Raw genomic sequence first — 15541 nt, forward strand, 5'->3', positions numbered from 1 at the left:
ACAGACAATTCAACTAACTGCAAGAATTCAAGCTATCCCTTACTGTCTTTTTACGAAGTATTTTTTCCCTTACTCCCCAAATTTATTTTTTACTACCTACCACTTAAAAAGTTGTAGATATGCTTTTTAAATCAGGAATAACAATAAAGAACACCCACAAGAGTTACTTGCCACAATAAACAGACTTACCTTGTTGTTCTACCTAGAGGGTTTATCTTCAGGACTGCAATGGTGAATTTACTTAAAATCAGCACAAAATTTAAGCTCCTTTCCCTCCCCTAAATCTGATGTGTTACTGCCAAAATAAATATTTCAAATTATTACTTCATGGATCTCTATACCTATTTCAGTAATATTTAATAATGATAATCTGAAGTCACCTTAAAAGTGCTTTAAAGTGCTCACACTTTTCTGAGAATGTTAGAGCTGGAGCTGAATTTTCTCATATTTTCCTTCTGAGCAAAGCATACAAACTGGAGGAATGAGATACATCTGTACTTAACTAAATGTATGTGTTGGAAGAAGATGAAAAGTGTTATTTCCATGCTCAATTTTCCAGAGAAATTAAAATTTGAAAATTAAAGTTTGGCCTGATACAAAGTTTACTGAACTGTAAAGAAGCTATTAGAGAAGAAATAGAGAGGTCTATATTGGAAAAAGAGAGGAGATGTCCAAGCTATTTCAGAAAATAAACATGAACTGAAAATCATCGTATACAGCACAATTTATTATCCCTTTCCACCCTCTTCAGCTTTGATAAGCAACAAATTTCTCATCGTTCTTGTTCAACTTACTAACTATATGAATGAACACCCTCTGAAATGAATGGTATCCCTCTCTAGTTGGAACTGTTATTTCAAACTTTCTATTGACTCAGAGGCAGAGATTGAGGCAGAGATTAACAAAGGTTATGCTTATAGTTCTCAAAGCTATTTCTTACAGCTGCAAAGAAAGGACCACAGTATTCAGTCAAAAATATGTATCATAATGTTATATATGAGATTAATATATGTAACTATGATGCACCGATCTCATCTTGAGCCCTCAATATGCATCTTTCATACCTTTTGTAAACTCAAGCTTACCTAAAGCAGCAGCCTGAGGATTGCATACTGTGCATGCATGCAGTGATTATGATTTTGTAGGATGTTAAAAATTACTGGATGGAGAACTCCAAATGCACGCCAAGCAGCTCCACACATTGAAATAAATTCAGCTAGATTTATTTCAATGTTGATCCAGTATTAACTTTGGGTGCTTACGTACGCATGACTAGAATATACAAGTACACAAACATTTTTAAACAAACGAGTAGTGCTTGTGCCAACAGAGATTTCTTTTTTGTAGAACAGAGGAAGAAATTAAGGAAATGCAAAATATACTGTTATTGCAATAACAGCACTGAAAATACGGACAATGTTTAAAAACCCAAACAAACAGCTCCTTCACAACCAGAGCTCACCCTTGCACACAGATAATACAGTCAAGTTGGGACACCATCAATTCCTAAGGAGTTTTCACTAACTACATTGCAATTGTGCGCCAGTAGGCTGTGTATCTGACACACTGCACGTACTTAGGAGAAACGCTGGCCTGGTTCCTCTTATGTTACAGTGAGGAAGAGATTGAAATTGGTAGTTCTAGCCAATCTCACCCAGTCACAACTTTCCTTAAATCAATCTTACCTCTTCTTTTTCTGCTAGAGGGCAGAAAGAAAAGGTAGTTTTTCAGCACCAAGCGGGAGACAGATATGCTAAAATACAAACTCATGGAGAGACACATTCTGGCAAGACAGCATGAGTGCAAACAGAAGATTCCCATATAACATTGGGACAGGATTATATTTCATCATGGAAAGTTAGTTCAGAAAGCGGAGACAAAATAACAGGTTTTGCTTCTCAGCTTTCATTTCGATCCTTTTATAAAAACACACTCATTCTGTGAGTTTCTGGGATTATAGAGTAATTACAGCCATATTGACATTACAATTATGATTTCTTTGTATTTCATCTTAATGATTACTTACTCATTAGGGAGCAAGGTTGTAAAGGCATAATATATGTCCCCCTTTCATGTTAATACTTCCTTTGACTCTCTTAGTCCCATTGGATAAGGAAAAATCTCCCATCTGCAATTCATTAGACTGCCATTGTGGCCCATTGCTTCCAGGAATCTTGCCTACATCTCACCGACAATTTTTTTCACAAGCTGTCTTGTACCTGAAAATCCTCAATAGGAGCAGGCATGAATTCCTGTAAATGCGTAAGACTGGATTTCCTATGATTCTAACAGGTTCTTTTCTAAAAGAAAAGTTCTTTTTAGAAATATTGCAGATTTGCAACAATTGCACTATACCAAATCACTTTACTAACTAAACACCTTGAAGCATAAATCTCCACTTCCACTTTCTGGATCCTATTTGAAAAGTTGCAAATATTCTGCACACGGAAATACAGTGTAACTTAGAAACTACATGAAGGAATTACAATCTTAGGAAAAACATCCTCTATGATGCTAGATGACTAGATGTCAATATTGAGCTTTTGCAATAGATTTTGTTAACCTACGGACTGATCTTTAAGCACAAACATTATGTCTCAACAAATAACAAATTATAGTGGGGTGTTCTGCCTTCCTCTTGAAAATTAATATACTGTACTGTACACAAGGAAAAGGTTTTGGCATAAATGTTTTCTTTTGGACTACCTGTCAAGATTCACCAGTGTTCAGTGAGTCAATTTTTCAATGAGAAGTTTCACAGCTAAAAAGGAGCTGAATACTACTTTAGAAAACTTAAGATTAGGGCATCCTATTCTTTTGGAATAATTTGAAATATCCTCTCCTTTGAGTTGTGTTGGATCTGAAAGTCAGTTTGGATAACAAGGATATTCATATAATCGTAAAATAAGAGGAAGGGCTGTCACAGCAAGCTAAACATCATTCATTACCTAAAGCACACTTATGATAGAAACAATTTGATTACTTCCGAAATTACATGCTGCACATCCGAACACAGAAGGCTTTCAGAAAAGAATATATTTACTGTAAGAAGAAAAGGCAAGGAAAATGATAAAGTTCCATGTTTAAAAAAAAAAATAAAGAAGAGAGAAAGCGCACAATAAAAAATGCGGAAAATTAAAAATGCACTCTGATCCGGTGGATAGTTTTTCCTTCACTCTGCTACTTCCCCATCAACACTCTAACGGCTTGCTTTTCTTCATAGAGCTTTTTAGTTTTCTGGCAATGTTCAAGGTTCTTGGGCACATCATAAAGCTATTTCAACACCCATCTGTTGGAGAAGACACCAAAACCAGGAAGCACCTAGGACTTTTTCTATGTTAGAAGTGCAAAGGTCTGTAAAATTATTTCACTTTTAAGAATTACATTGGTCTTGCAGTTTTTGTATCGGATGAGTATCAACAGAAAGGTTAATAGCAAGAGAGTCATCAGGTTTGGGACACATTAGAAGAAAGATGCAAGCCAGGACTTTTCAGAAACATGGATGATAAAATTGACTGCAAAAGCACTTTTGCCTTCTTTAAGACAGGATAATTAAGTATCAGTGACTATATGACAAAATAATAGTTCACTGTGACAATCCCTTCTGCAGGTGCACTTAAGATCTTCATTAAGAATTTACTATTTCCAACAATGTTATGGCCAGGTAAGATCTATTTCCTAATAGGTTGTTCACGTATCATTCCTATAAAAAACCCTATCTTCTAAGTTCTAATAATTTATATCTCAGAAGAGATATCCTTTGCACTCATACATTTATTAATTTATTACATATAATTTGTATTTTATTATTCCTTGTTTGTGGTGTTAAGATTTGCATTCAAATACTTTATAATTTTTCATTGTGAAAGTCTGGTATCTATAGAGTGGGTTCCTTGAACCTTCCTGATTCTCCATTTATGTTTTTGGATTGAATACTAAGGCATCACGTTTCTGTTTCACAACAAGAAGACTTAATTTTGGACACACATCAAAATACAATTATGAAAATACAGTTCTTGATACTTCTTGGATAACAAAGGCAGACAGGAGAGACAGAAAAGAAAAAAAAAGAACGTATCTCCCATTAAAAAAAAATTACTGCCATTTAGTCCTCAGATTTGTACACAGTTTTGACTATATATATAGTCCTCCCATTGTGCTTTCATTTTTTTTTTCACTCATTGAGACAAAGGCATAGCATGATTGTCAGCCTTACACGCTACTAATTTACACCTATGTAATAGCTGGAGCACAGGAAAAAAAAACCCGTTATCTGTAAACTTTCATGCATGCATTTTTAAAATCTGTGCTAATTCTAATTGAACCTATTTGTTCAAAGAAAATTATCCAAAGAAAGCTACTGTCAAACTTCTAGCCAACCACCCTGCTGGACCAAACATAATGTTGAGGAGAACTACAACTCTGTAAAAAAAGGACCATTTGGAAAACAACACCAAAACACAGCACTTCAGAATTCCAAACAGTATAGATTTTTTTTTGTTTTTATATATTAATGAAAAACAGGCATACTGTAAAGTGTATTATACGATACCATATATTTCAGACATTCTTTTTTTGTGGGAGCTAAAGTACATCATTATCATCGTTGTCCACACAACATCTATGACACTGAATTCAAAAATTTACATAGAAAAGATGTAAATGGCAAGTCAAAATAGAACTGTGTTCTTCCTTTCCCTCCCTCCCTCATCACAAATAAAAACTTTAGATTAGTTGTACTCTCTGGTAAACAGATGCTATATTACTGCTTACCAGTAAATTCAAAAAGCAAGAGATTTCACTAATTTTCACTTTTATGATAGTAAACATTGGCACAGCACTAACTTCCAGCAGTTCCAGAATGAATTGCAAAATAGCATGGTATTTTACATAACTCAAAATATTCATTCTTAATCTCTTCCCCTCTCCCCCCATCCCCCAAGTATTTTTACTTTGAAAAATTTAATGATTTAGCAGAATTTGAAAGCAGAAGGTTTAAAAAAGTGATAAAGGGAGTGCAGAAATTAGCAGAGGTGGCACTACCTGAAAGCTCATCAGAAAGGGGAGTGAGAACAATATCAGGCAAGAAGGGTTTGGAAGTATGGATCAGAACAGGAGCACTTTTAGCACTGCGTATATAGGCCGATGGCAGAGCACATTCACCAATGGATCGGCTTCTCATGGCTTTAAAAAGGAAAAGAAAGAAGTGGGGAAGGAAAAAAGAAGAGTGACTATAATGAAAGGCTTGTGTCACAGAAAAAGCAGCAACAGAGAAAACAAAGATAAAAAGGAAGAAAATTCAAAAATTAAAACATTTCAGCACGGCAGATATTGGCAGAGCTGTAAGAAAGAAAAAAATCAGTGGACATGTAAGACATTTTGAGTTTTTAACTTTTATGTAAAGCAGCAACAATGCCTTTATTATGACGATTACAGAGATTTTGCATTCAAAATCAAGAAACTAATTAACACTTTTTTTCCTATTGCATCAGGGGTTGAAAAATCAAAGTTAAAGTCACTCCACAAGCACTCAGAACTTGAAATTTTTTAACAGAAAAAGCAACTTACACGGCATTTGCATTTTTCTAGTTTCCTTTGGTTTACTCCTGAAAAAGTATCTCTGAATTTTACACATACCCATACTCTTGAATTCAAGATTCTCCAAAAGAGATTCAAAAGCATAAGGAGAAAATGACCAATTCTGTGTGGAGAAATTTGCAATACAACTTGTTATAGTTCCACATTAAAAATGAAGTGACTGAAGTGAAATGGTTTGACAACAAAAAGCATTAAACTGTTTCTTATCCATAGGGTCTGGCTTTTAATCAATACTGGATAAATCTTGCTAAACTGGTCCTAATTCACTTTTCATATCTCATCTCCTGCCAACAATCCTACAGAATGGAAAACTTACATAAGAATTGTGGCATCGGGATCAAGGTTATATCTGCAGCTTTTCCAATAGATCTAAAACGAATCTTTATGACACTTGTTTTTCTTTGCCAGAGTAAGACACAGCAAGAACCGATACTGCATTCAATCTCAAAGTACACTTTAAGTTCTTCAAAAAGTAATATTCATTGTTTCAAGCAGCTTCCTTTTCAAACTCTTGCAAATTTGATAGCTTGTTTTAAAATAGTTGCTGATAAACTTATTTTAAGGAAACTTCAGTGCATCTTACATAAATATTGTCAGTACAGTATTTAATCAGTCTTTGAACTCTTCTATATATGTTTTCAAAACAACATGGAATATAGACTTAGAATCTTAGTGCTCCTGATCTGTATAGGAATCAGAAGTACATGAATGGAGGGCAGTGAAAGTTGAGCACATCACACTTCTAAATCAGGTTAAAGAATTGTCCCTAACAGCAACATGCAGATAACTTGGGTAGGTCAATGTACACAGAGCAGAAAACACATCTGACAAATGTAGCACAACTTAAGTGGAATCTTAACACCAGTTTGAAAAAACAATTCAGAAAGACAGATGTTTTAAGACTGAAGCAATTCTCTATTAAACTTAGTTTATAAGACAGAAACCAATTTTTTTAAAAAAGGCCATTATGTATAAGGCTTTAACATCTTTTTGTTTAAGAGATACAATAATAAAATTCAGGATACAGTAATAGTTAGATGCATTACATTCATCATTGTGCATCTTCGAATGAATGTAGGCAAGAGAAAAAAATAACAAGCTACATAGTAAATCTTAAGGGTCTTTTCCAACCTAAATGATTCTACGATTCTAAATAAACCAAGCTTTTGAGACTGGATACTGTGTTGATTACAAATTTTAACATGAAGTCTCCCTTGTAATTTGACAGGATCTTCCCACCATATTACATTGATACTAGCAAGGAGGGGCAGAACAACCTATTTACAATTTGGAAGGTGGAAATTTTACAGAAACTTTTGAAGGAAAAATTGCAGTGTATGATTACTGAAAGCAAAATTAACTTTGAGACGCTGTAAAAAGAAAATGTGATCTCAGTGAATTATTTTAAATAAGATGTGTCACATTCAATTAAGTAGTTAAGTAGAGACAGACTTAATACCAGAATGTGGACTAGATATTTGACAGCTTAAAACCTTCCACTGTTGTCTATAGACAAAAACAGAACAATAGATTAGTAAATTCTTTCTAATGTCATATTTTAATAGGACTAGAATCTGCTACCTAAGCCACAAATTCTGTATCTAGCCCTACAGAAGATTTTTCAACCCATATGCATATCATGTTTAAAGGCCCTTTTCCAAAAATTACTTTACATAAGTTCAGGCTAAAAATGTGCACACTGCATATCAGAAAAGCTGTGATTTTTATTTGAGTAACACACACACATACACACAAATTTGGTGCAGCAATAGATGTGTGCTGGCATGAGGATGGCTCAAAAAATAGAGGTGCACAGATGTACACAAAATGTGTACAACATAAAACAGATGAAAAAGAAACCCCAGCTTTTTCTTACCATAAAATATTCAACATGCACATCCCCCCTACTCAGATATAAAAAGTGTATTACTCACAATCAAAGGAAATACGCTACATATCAGATATCATGCAACGTATCTGAGGTCTGACTCAATTCCAGACTTAGCTTGTGGAGCTAATGTTAAACTGAAGGAGAAGATCTGACCAGCAAAATGTTCTACAGAAAATTTTACTTATTGTGACCATAAAGCGGTTTTTTAATTATGTGACCCTGTGTGAACTGGCACAGATTAAGAAGCATCCGAACAGCTCTCTTAGCAGACCTGAGAGACAATAACAAGCAACTGTTCGCAGACAGTTAAGACATGCTTTTGTAACATATTCTTCATTAACATTTTAAAAAACTAAAGAGTTTGGCATTCTGGCTCTGGCAACTCTTTTTGGGCTTTTCATCTTTTACAATCATCCTACTAACGCTGTGATGCTTGTCCACAGGCGGTATTCTACAACACGAATAGAGCTGAAATTTTAACTGGTTACAGTAATACAAACTTGGCTTATTAGTATCAAATATGTAAGATAATTGGAGGAAAGGAACAAAACCATGGAAGCTAAAGTACAGTGAAACTAAAATCAGATTAGTTTGCTGCTAACCAGGTCAATATATAGCTTGATTAGAATAAATGGCAGTCATTTTAGGGCTAACATCATATAAATAGCCATTTTTCAAATAGCAGCAAAACAAAACCATTAATAAACTGACCAAACAACATAACCTTCTGACAGAATATCTAAAATATTAACAATTTGGGAAGGAGAAATTTTAACATGAGCTTTACCTTGTTAAGACAATTAAGATTTAAAACAAAAACAACTCAACAGTTAATCAGAGACTACCTACAGAGAAGCAGAAATTACATTTAAAGTATCTGTGATCCATAAGGAAAACTTTAGTCAAACTAGGTGCTGTCAGCATGAAATACAAGAAAAGCTGTGTAGCATTTGAATGCATGAAAAAGACAGGAAGTTTTGGAGTACTGACTTCATTTTCTCACGATTGTTCTATAAGCAGTACAGACACAACTCTCCCACACCAACAAAAGCTTTCCGAGAAAACAAATTTTTTTTAAGGTGGAGAATTTTGAAGAATATTCAGATAAAAACTTTGGCTAAATAACCTCTGTGATTTAAAAAAATTAATTGCAAATATTTTTGGAAAGAGAAAGAAAATGTTAATTTCTGAAAAGCTAACACAATTATATATTCAACTGCCAATATGCATCCCTGGTTTCTAAAACTGTGTCAGAATGTACCTGCTTCCAAGAAGTATCAGTGAAGCAACAACACACAACGACCGAAGCCATTACTACTACAGAGATAGTAAAAAAGCAAGGCAGATTCCTTAAAAGGGTCTTCTTTTAAATAAAAAAGTAAAATCAGCTTAATTTTCCTTCACATAAAGGATAGCACTGAGATCATCAAGATGAGACAACAGAGTAAAGAAACTGGTAGTCCAGTTCATGTTAAGATATTCTAAGCAAATCATACGAACATAAATGAGTCTTCTTTTGAGCAATTCACTAAAGCACTGTTTAGCATCACTCATTTCTAACTCAGGAAAGAGTATCTGCAAGTAATGAAGTTGAGAAATAAATGGCTTCAGAAACGGAGAATTGCACACATATGTGCCAATCTTTCATTAATGCAAGATACAGGGAACAGTAAAAGACAATACATTTTATAAACTATGCAGATATATACATATTTCTCACACTTTTCTTTGCACAACTGGAAAATACTCAACCTGTTTTATGCACAGTTTATGGAAACACACACTTAAAAAGCCTTCTATTACCCACCTATCCATACCATTGCTCAAACCATTCCAGCCTTTTTCTCTTTCATATACGAACAACAGTATTATTTTTCCAATCCAGCTTAAGCATGTGACCAAACTCATTAAGAATTCAATCATCAACTGCATTACTTTCATTTGCAGTAACTGCAATTCTAGTAACGACAAGCTATTCAGCTACCCTAAAGCACATAAGGCTGCGTAATTTACATATTTAACTAATTATTATAGATGGCATACTTTTGTGGAAAGAAGTTATCCACGTCACTACAAAAGTCAGTTATTAATTCCTTACCCTTTCTCAAATGTCACTTACATCAGCTTTTACAGATACGTACCAACTGTTTTCTGCCGTACTATGCTTCTTGCCTTTTCTGTTCCTGGAGAGCCAGTGGTCGTAGCACTGCGTTGTCTCATTGGTGCTTGTCCAGGCTGATCACGGCTCCAGCCTCTAGAAAAGGACTTATCAACGGAAGATTTTGGGAATTCATGCCCAACTCCTGCAAAAATAGAATTGCAAATCTATTCACTTCTTTTCTGGTATCACCAGATATTTGTAGTTGTGTTTTTTCACAGAGTTTTAAAGATGGATAGAATAAATTAAGTTAACAAAGCAAGCATGATTTTAAAAGCTGAACAGCTCGTTACTGGTTTTTAAATATATAAACCCACTCAGCCAGCATTAACACTGAGGGATACTCACACTTTTTCAGAAGTGTTGGTGCTATTAAACTATTGTGATTTTCTTTTTTGACCAATCAAGTGCAAAACCGCAAGAAAACTGGGTTTACAAAGGTTGTAGCCTGATAAAAATGTATAACTACAGAAACTTTTCCTTTGCTGTTCCTATTAGACAAGACACACAAAATCATATGTTACAGACCATTAATATTGTGGGGTGTTTTCCAGATAATTTCGTGACATTTGAGGAACATGAAATAAAGATGATAAAATATTTTAATACCGAATGCAAAAGCAAAAAAATGGGATGATGGGCTCAGGAAACAAGTCTCTCTGGAAATTCACAAAAAAATACTATACTCAGATTAAGAAAAGATGAAACAAATTCAGATTTGATGTTTATATTGAAGTAAATAAAGCTCATATGAGGAACTATCAAAAACAACTCTATGTAAAAAAAAAAGTGATCTAAAGAATATTTGCAATGTATTTCCTTATCCGCACTAAACTCATATAATCCAAAATTATACTTGATAAACAATTACAATCATTAAAAGGGCATCTTCTCGTAAAGTGAGCCCTAGTACAACATGTTCATTATTATTAGTAAATGAACAGGGCCAAAGAAATTTGGCATAATTTGTATGATATTTATTACTTCCAAAGCTGGAGTTAACTCTGCAACTCACATTTAACAACGGAAGCCTTCTCTGGAACTCTATTACTGAAGGCTAACATAAACTCTTCTCATGTGGCTCTGTATGGGTGATACAGGTGATTCAAAATGTTTTTTAAGCCTATGTTCAAATAACTGTACTCATTCTTATCTCACATCAGACTACTATTTTTTTTTTTAAACTGTGTCTTTTGCAAATGCCCTGGTTCCGGCTGGGACAGAGTTAACTTTCTTCCCAGTAGCTGGCGGGCTGGGGGTGCTGTGTTTTGGGTTTGGTATGAGAGGAGCGTTGATGGCCCATTGATGCTTTGGTTGTTGCTGGGTGGTCCTTGCACCGGGGACTTTTCAGCCTCTCATGCTCTGCCAAGCACAGGGGAAGCTGCGGGGGGGGGGAGCATAGCCGGGGTGTTTGACCCAGCTGGCCAATGGGGTATTCTATACCATGTGACGTTATGTTCAGTATAAAAAAGGGGGGGGGAGGGGAGCGATGGCTCTTGCCCCCATTCACAACCTGTGGTTGGTGAGTGGTGAACAGTTGCATTGTGCATCACCTGCCTTGTATATTCTGTTATTGTTGTTGTTATCATTGTTATTATTACTGTTCTACTTTACTTTATTTCCATTATTAAACTGTTTTTATCTCAACCCGTGTGTTTTCCTACTTGGGCCATCCTGATTCTCTCCCCCATCCTACTGGAGGGGGGGCGTAAGCGAGTGGCTGTGTGATGTTTAGTTGCTGGCTGTGGTTAAACCACAACAGCAAGAAAAAGAAGAAAGTTGTATAGCATAGGAAAACAAAAATGCATGGTCTGGAACAACCTCTCAGGGTCAACTACAGAGAAATGTATTTTTGTTCAGTTGTCACACACCAGAAGAACAAAACAGAAGTGTGAATAATGCCTTTGCCCAAGATGAGAAATTTGGAAGCATGTGAAATGTTTTTAGCAAAAAAACAGCCTACAGGAACATCCTCTTTAAGAGAGGAAGAGAGGGAAGTGAACATCCACACAGATTACTTCTCCCTGACAAACCCTAGGATATTGTAGGAAATACCTTCCCTCAGGTTTGACTGGAGAACCACATCAATCAGAACACAGAGAGATTTAAAAGTAGACTAAAAATTACACTTTTTTTTCATCTTTATTACTCACCCTAAATATAATCCTGCCTCTCACTATTAGATCTCAAAGCACTTTTTAAAGGAGAACAGTATCGTTACCCGTGTTTTACAGAAGTGGAAACAAAGACAGAAGTGATTGCTCATGGTCACATGCAGAAAGTCTCCGATCTGGGAAGAGAATCCAGGTTTTGCAACTCTCAGTCCAGAACTCCATCCACGAGGACAGACTTCCTGTCCCTTAACAATTCCAGAACTGTACCATTATAAGCAAGTAGCCACCTCCTCTCCCCATATTATGTCCTACAGAGTATTTCCTGCATTGTTTAGGAATCTGGTACCATTCATACGGATTATTAAAAGTGTCCTTTCTCTTAAATAGTCCAACAAGGTCACTTCGATAAAACCTGTCTTCACCATGGCTTAGTGATGAATTAGAACTCAAACAAAACTACGTCCATCTTACATTCCATCTTTAAACAACATTCATTGGACTTCAGGATCAATATTCCAACTGTGCTTGCAATAGCTAATTTTTGCTAACTTCCTACCTGGCTAATTTTTACCAGATATGTAATCTTTGTTACTTTCAGGAAGTTATGACTGGGACTCAACTATTTAATTGTTTTGATAAAAAGAGAAAGGCATAACCCATTACAGTGTAACATTTTAGGTTAAATTCAACACACCTTTAAGAACTACATTCCATATGTGCCCAACTATCTGCAGGACTGAATTTTGTGGTGGTTTTAAAAAGCAGCCTTATCTTAAAAAAACTGGGTTATTTCAGGTGATAGAGATGCCTAATTAGGTGTACTAAGAAGGCTACACCAAAATTCTTCTGTGCCCAACATCTCACTATCCCAGCTCAAATTCAAACAATGTGTGTACAGTGTTGTCTTACCTTTGCCTTTGTGTTTTTTCTGCTTCTGCTCACTTAATTTATCCAATGGCAGGTCACTGAGGTCCAGGCTATACAAGTTTCTAGCTAATACTTTAGTTAGTGTCTCCATTGTCAGTGACCACTCAGTGGCCAACTCTTCCCAATATGTCAGCGATGACATTACAGACAGCAAGTCATCCCAAAGTTCTCGAGAGATGTACACATTTAGGTTTGCTTTGATCCAAGCTACTATAAGAGTCTAAAAGAATAAAGTGAGAAAAGTTGGGTTCTGAACATAAGATGACAACATTCAAATGTTACTGCTTAAAAAGAAGTTTCTAACTGCCACAGAAATTTCTGTGTAGTCCCAACATTCTTTTCCTCACCAGTACACACAGACTTTTCATGAATTATCAAGTGTTATTTTAACATGGGCTTCTGACTTAGATACAGGAAGAACTGATTTGATACATGAAAGATCTTTCAGTATTTTACAAGTTTTGCCAGAGAGTTTTGTAATACTGTTCTCAATTAGTTCTCATCACATTCTTATCTTGTGTATCCTTTTTTTTTTTCCTACTGAAGAATCTAGAGACTGTACAGATCCTATTTACAGAGAAGCCACCGCAACAGCACCTGCAACTGTAAACTTTGAAAGGATCTGCTACAGCTTACTGTAAGGAATAAAAAAATCAGTTGGTTAGGCATGGATGGCACAGAAGACTTTGTGCTGACTTGAGCTAATTTTGCAATGGAAGCAGGCTAAAACTGCACACATTGCTAGTTATCCCAACTGAAATAAAGGACGGGAATTTTTAAATTTTACGGTACCCCAAAAACCATTGTCATGGTGTCATTAAATACAGGACAGAAAGTAACAAATGTAGCCAGTTCTTTAACCCACACTGTTCGCATTATCTGGGTAACATGATCAATGATTTAAAATGACAAAGCAGCCAACAGTGGTTGTTGCATCTAATCTCTTGGTCAAAATTAAGCTGAATTAATTAAAGTGAATTTATATTTAATTGCCTGGAAAAGAGGTCCTGCAAGTCTTCCAGCTAAAGTGGAGTTTTTTCTTCCTTGATGCTGCAAGAAAGTTTGGGGTGGTATTTTCAGCACAGATTCAGTAACCCTGAGCAACACAAGTAGCATCTGTTCCCTGCAAAACAATATTAAACTTGGAGTTACCGTTTTGTTATACTTCTGTATATACCAAGATACTTTTACAGATAATAACCGAGCTTGTCTTGCTCAAACACATTCCAAACAGGACATAATGATTACAAACAGCCTAACTTGGTTCTTGCAAAAGAAATTACTCCAATCTTCTTTTCACACTTAAGAGTGGGGAACCCCTGTCGCCCTCTAGTATCTTCTGCCAGGTAATTCAAGTGCTATCACCTTCAATGGCCTGAAATTACAGGCAGTTTTAATTATATTTCCAAACTGAGCTTTGGAAATGACAGGTTCTGGCAATGTTACATTATCATTAACATACTTCACTGATTATTTTGTGTGGCACAATCTTTGCCATTGCAGTCTAGAGTTACTTCCTTACAGTGATGTGAAACTGGGGAAGAAAATACTAATCTAGTGGAATCTGTTTTCTATTATTACTCCCAAATTTCCCAGTGGCTAGCCCTGAACTGACTCCTTATTTCCTCACAAGAGGAGACAAGCTTCACATGACATGTAATGCCAGCTCTATCTACCCAGAGTTCAGGAAATACTAGTGACAGATTGAATGCAAGTCAAGTTAAAATGGAGGAAATCAACCATTTGAAATCCCCTTGCTACTGCTTCCTTGCAATGGAGAATAGTGGCAATATACTACCTCACTAGAGACAGCTATTTAAAGGAGAGGGGGAAATAATACAAATTACTTTGAAAATGGGTCCCTTGTACCTGCTAGGTACCTTAAGCACTGGAAAGGAACAAAACAGTTAAACAGCACACAGACTCCTGTACGCAATTACAGATCAAGAGCAACCCACATCTGATTATAATAGTTATCCATGCTTATCTTTTGTTTATTTTCAAATAAGGCAGTGAAGCTTCATATATGTTTCCATATTTAGCACTTTGACACGAGCAAAATGCCCTGGAAAAAGGTCATCAGTAGCTTCTTAATAGTAGTCTATATCCTAGCTTACTTTTATCTTCACTGAGGGCTAAGCTGCCTCAAATTAACTAGGTGCTTACTACTGGCTTTAACAGAGCAGATAATCTCTTCCTCTGTGGTAAGTTGTCTGTGATGTTAAAGTTCATAGAATCATAGAATCACTTAGGTTGGAAAAGACCTTTAAGATCATCGAGTCCAACCGTAAACCTACCACTGCCAAGTCCACCACTAAACCATGCCCTTAAGCACCACATCCAGATGTCTTTTAAATACCTCCAGGGATGGTGACTCAGTCTGGTTCACATAGTCAATAACACTCTACTGTATTTACTACCAAGTAAACTTTCACATTAATCTTGTGAACTAATAATCTAAGATAAAAGCATTAGCATTTTACCATGTCTTCTTGTCCATAGTCACTTGGACTACCATGTGACGGTAGATATTAAGAATGCGTTTACACATATCAGTGTGTTCATCCAGCAGAGCTTTAATTTCATTTGCAGGTTCAAGAAAGAATATATTTGAAGAATTTATTATAAAAACCTGCAAGTAGAAAAGAGTGGATGTTATGAGCTTGAAGCACTTTGATGTTTTCAGCAGTTCAGTTGACAGTAAACAGGAAGACAAAATCTATGATTTACAGAAAAGGCTGCATATGCACTCAGAAGTATGTATTTAAATATAAGTTAGCTTGATGTGATGATAAAGCAACAACAAGACTGATTTTTTCCCATTTTTTCCTATAAAACATATTTGTATATTTT

At 35.6% G+C, this 15541-nt stretch overlaps 1 protein-coding gene across 1 annotated transcript in view; it reads right to left on the reverse strand.

Moving 5' to 3' along the window:
* RALGAPA1 (Ral GTPase activating protein, alpha subunit 1 (catalytic)) overlaps positions 1–15541 on the reverse strand; it is a gene marked incomplete at its 5' end in the record, with an annotated part of 121440 nt that overhangs the window by 86993 nt on the left and 18906 nt on the right. Inside the window, 4 exon segments of the mRNA XM_009587432.1 lie at positions 9631–9792; positions 12671–12908; positions 13682–13811; positions 15172–15320. Of these exon segments, the coding sequence (XP_009585727.1) occupies positions 9631–9792; positions 12671–12908; positions 13682–13811; positions 15172–15320 (679 nt within the window).

Source organism: Fulmarus glacialis, unplaced genomic scaffold (genome assembly GCF_000690835.1).
Source record: "Fulmarus glacialis isolate BGI_N327 unplaced genomic scaffold, ASM69083v1 scaffold10161, whole genome shotgun sequence".
In the NCBI taxonomy this organism is placed as follows: Eukaryota; Metazoa; Chordata; class Aves; order Procellariiformes; family Procellariidae; genus Fulmarus; species Fulmarus glacialis.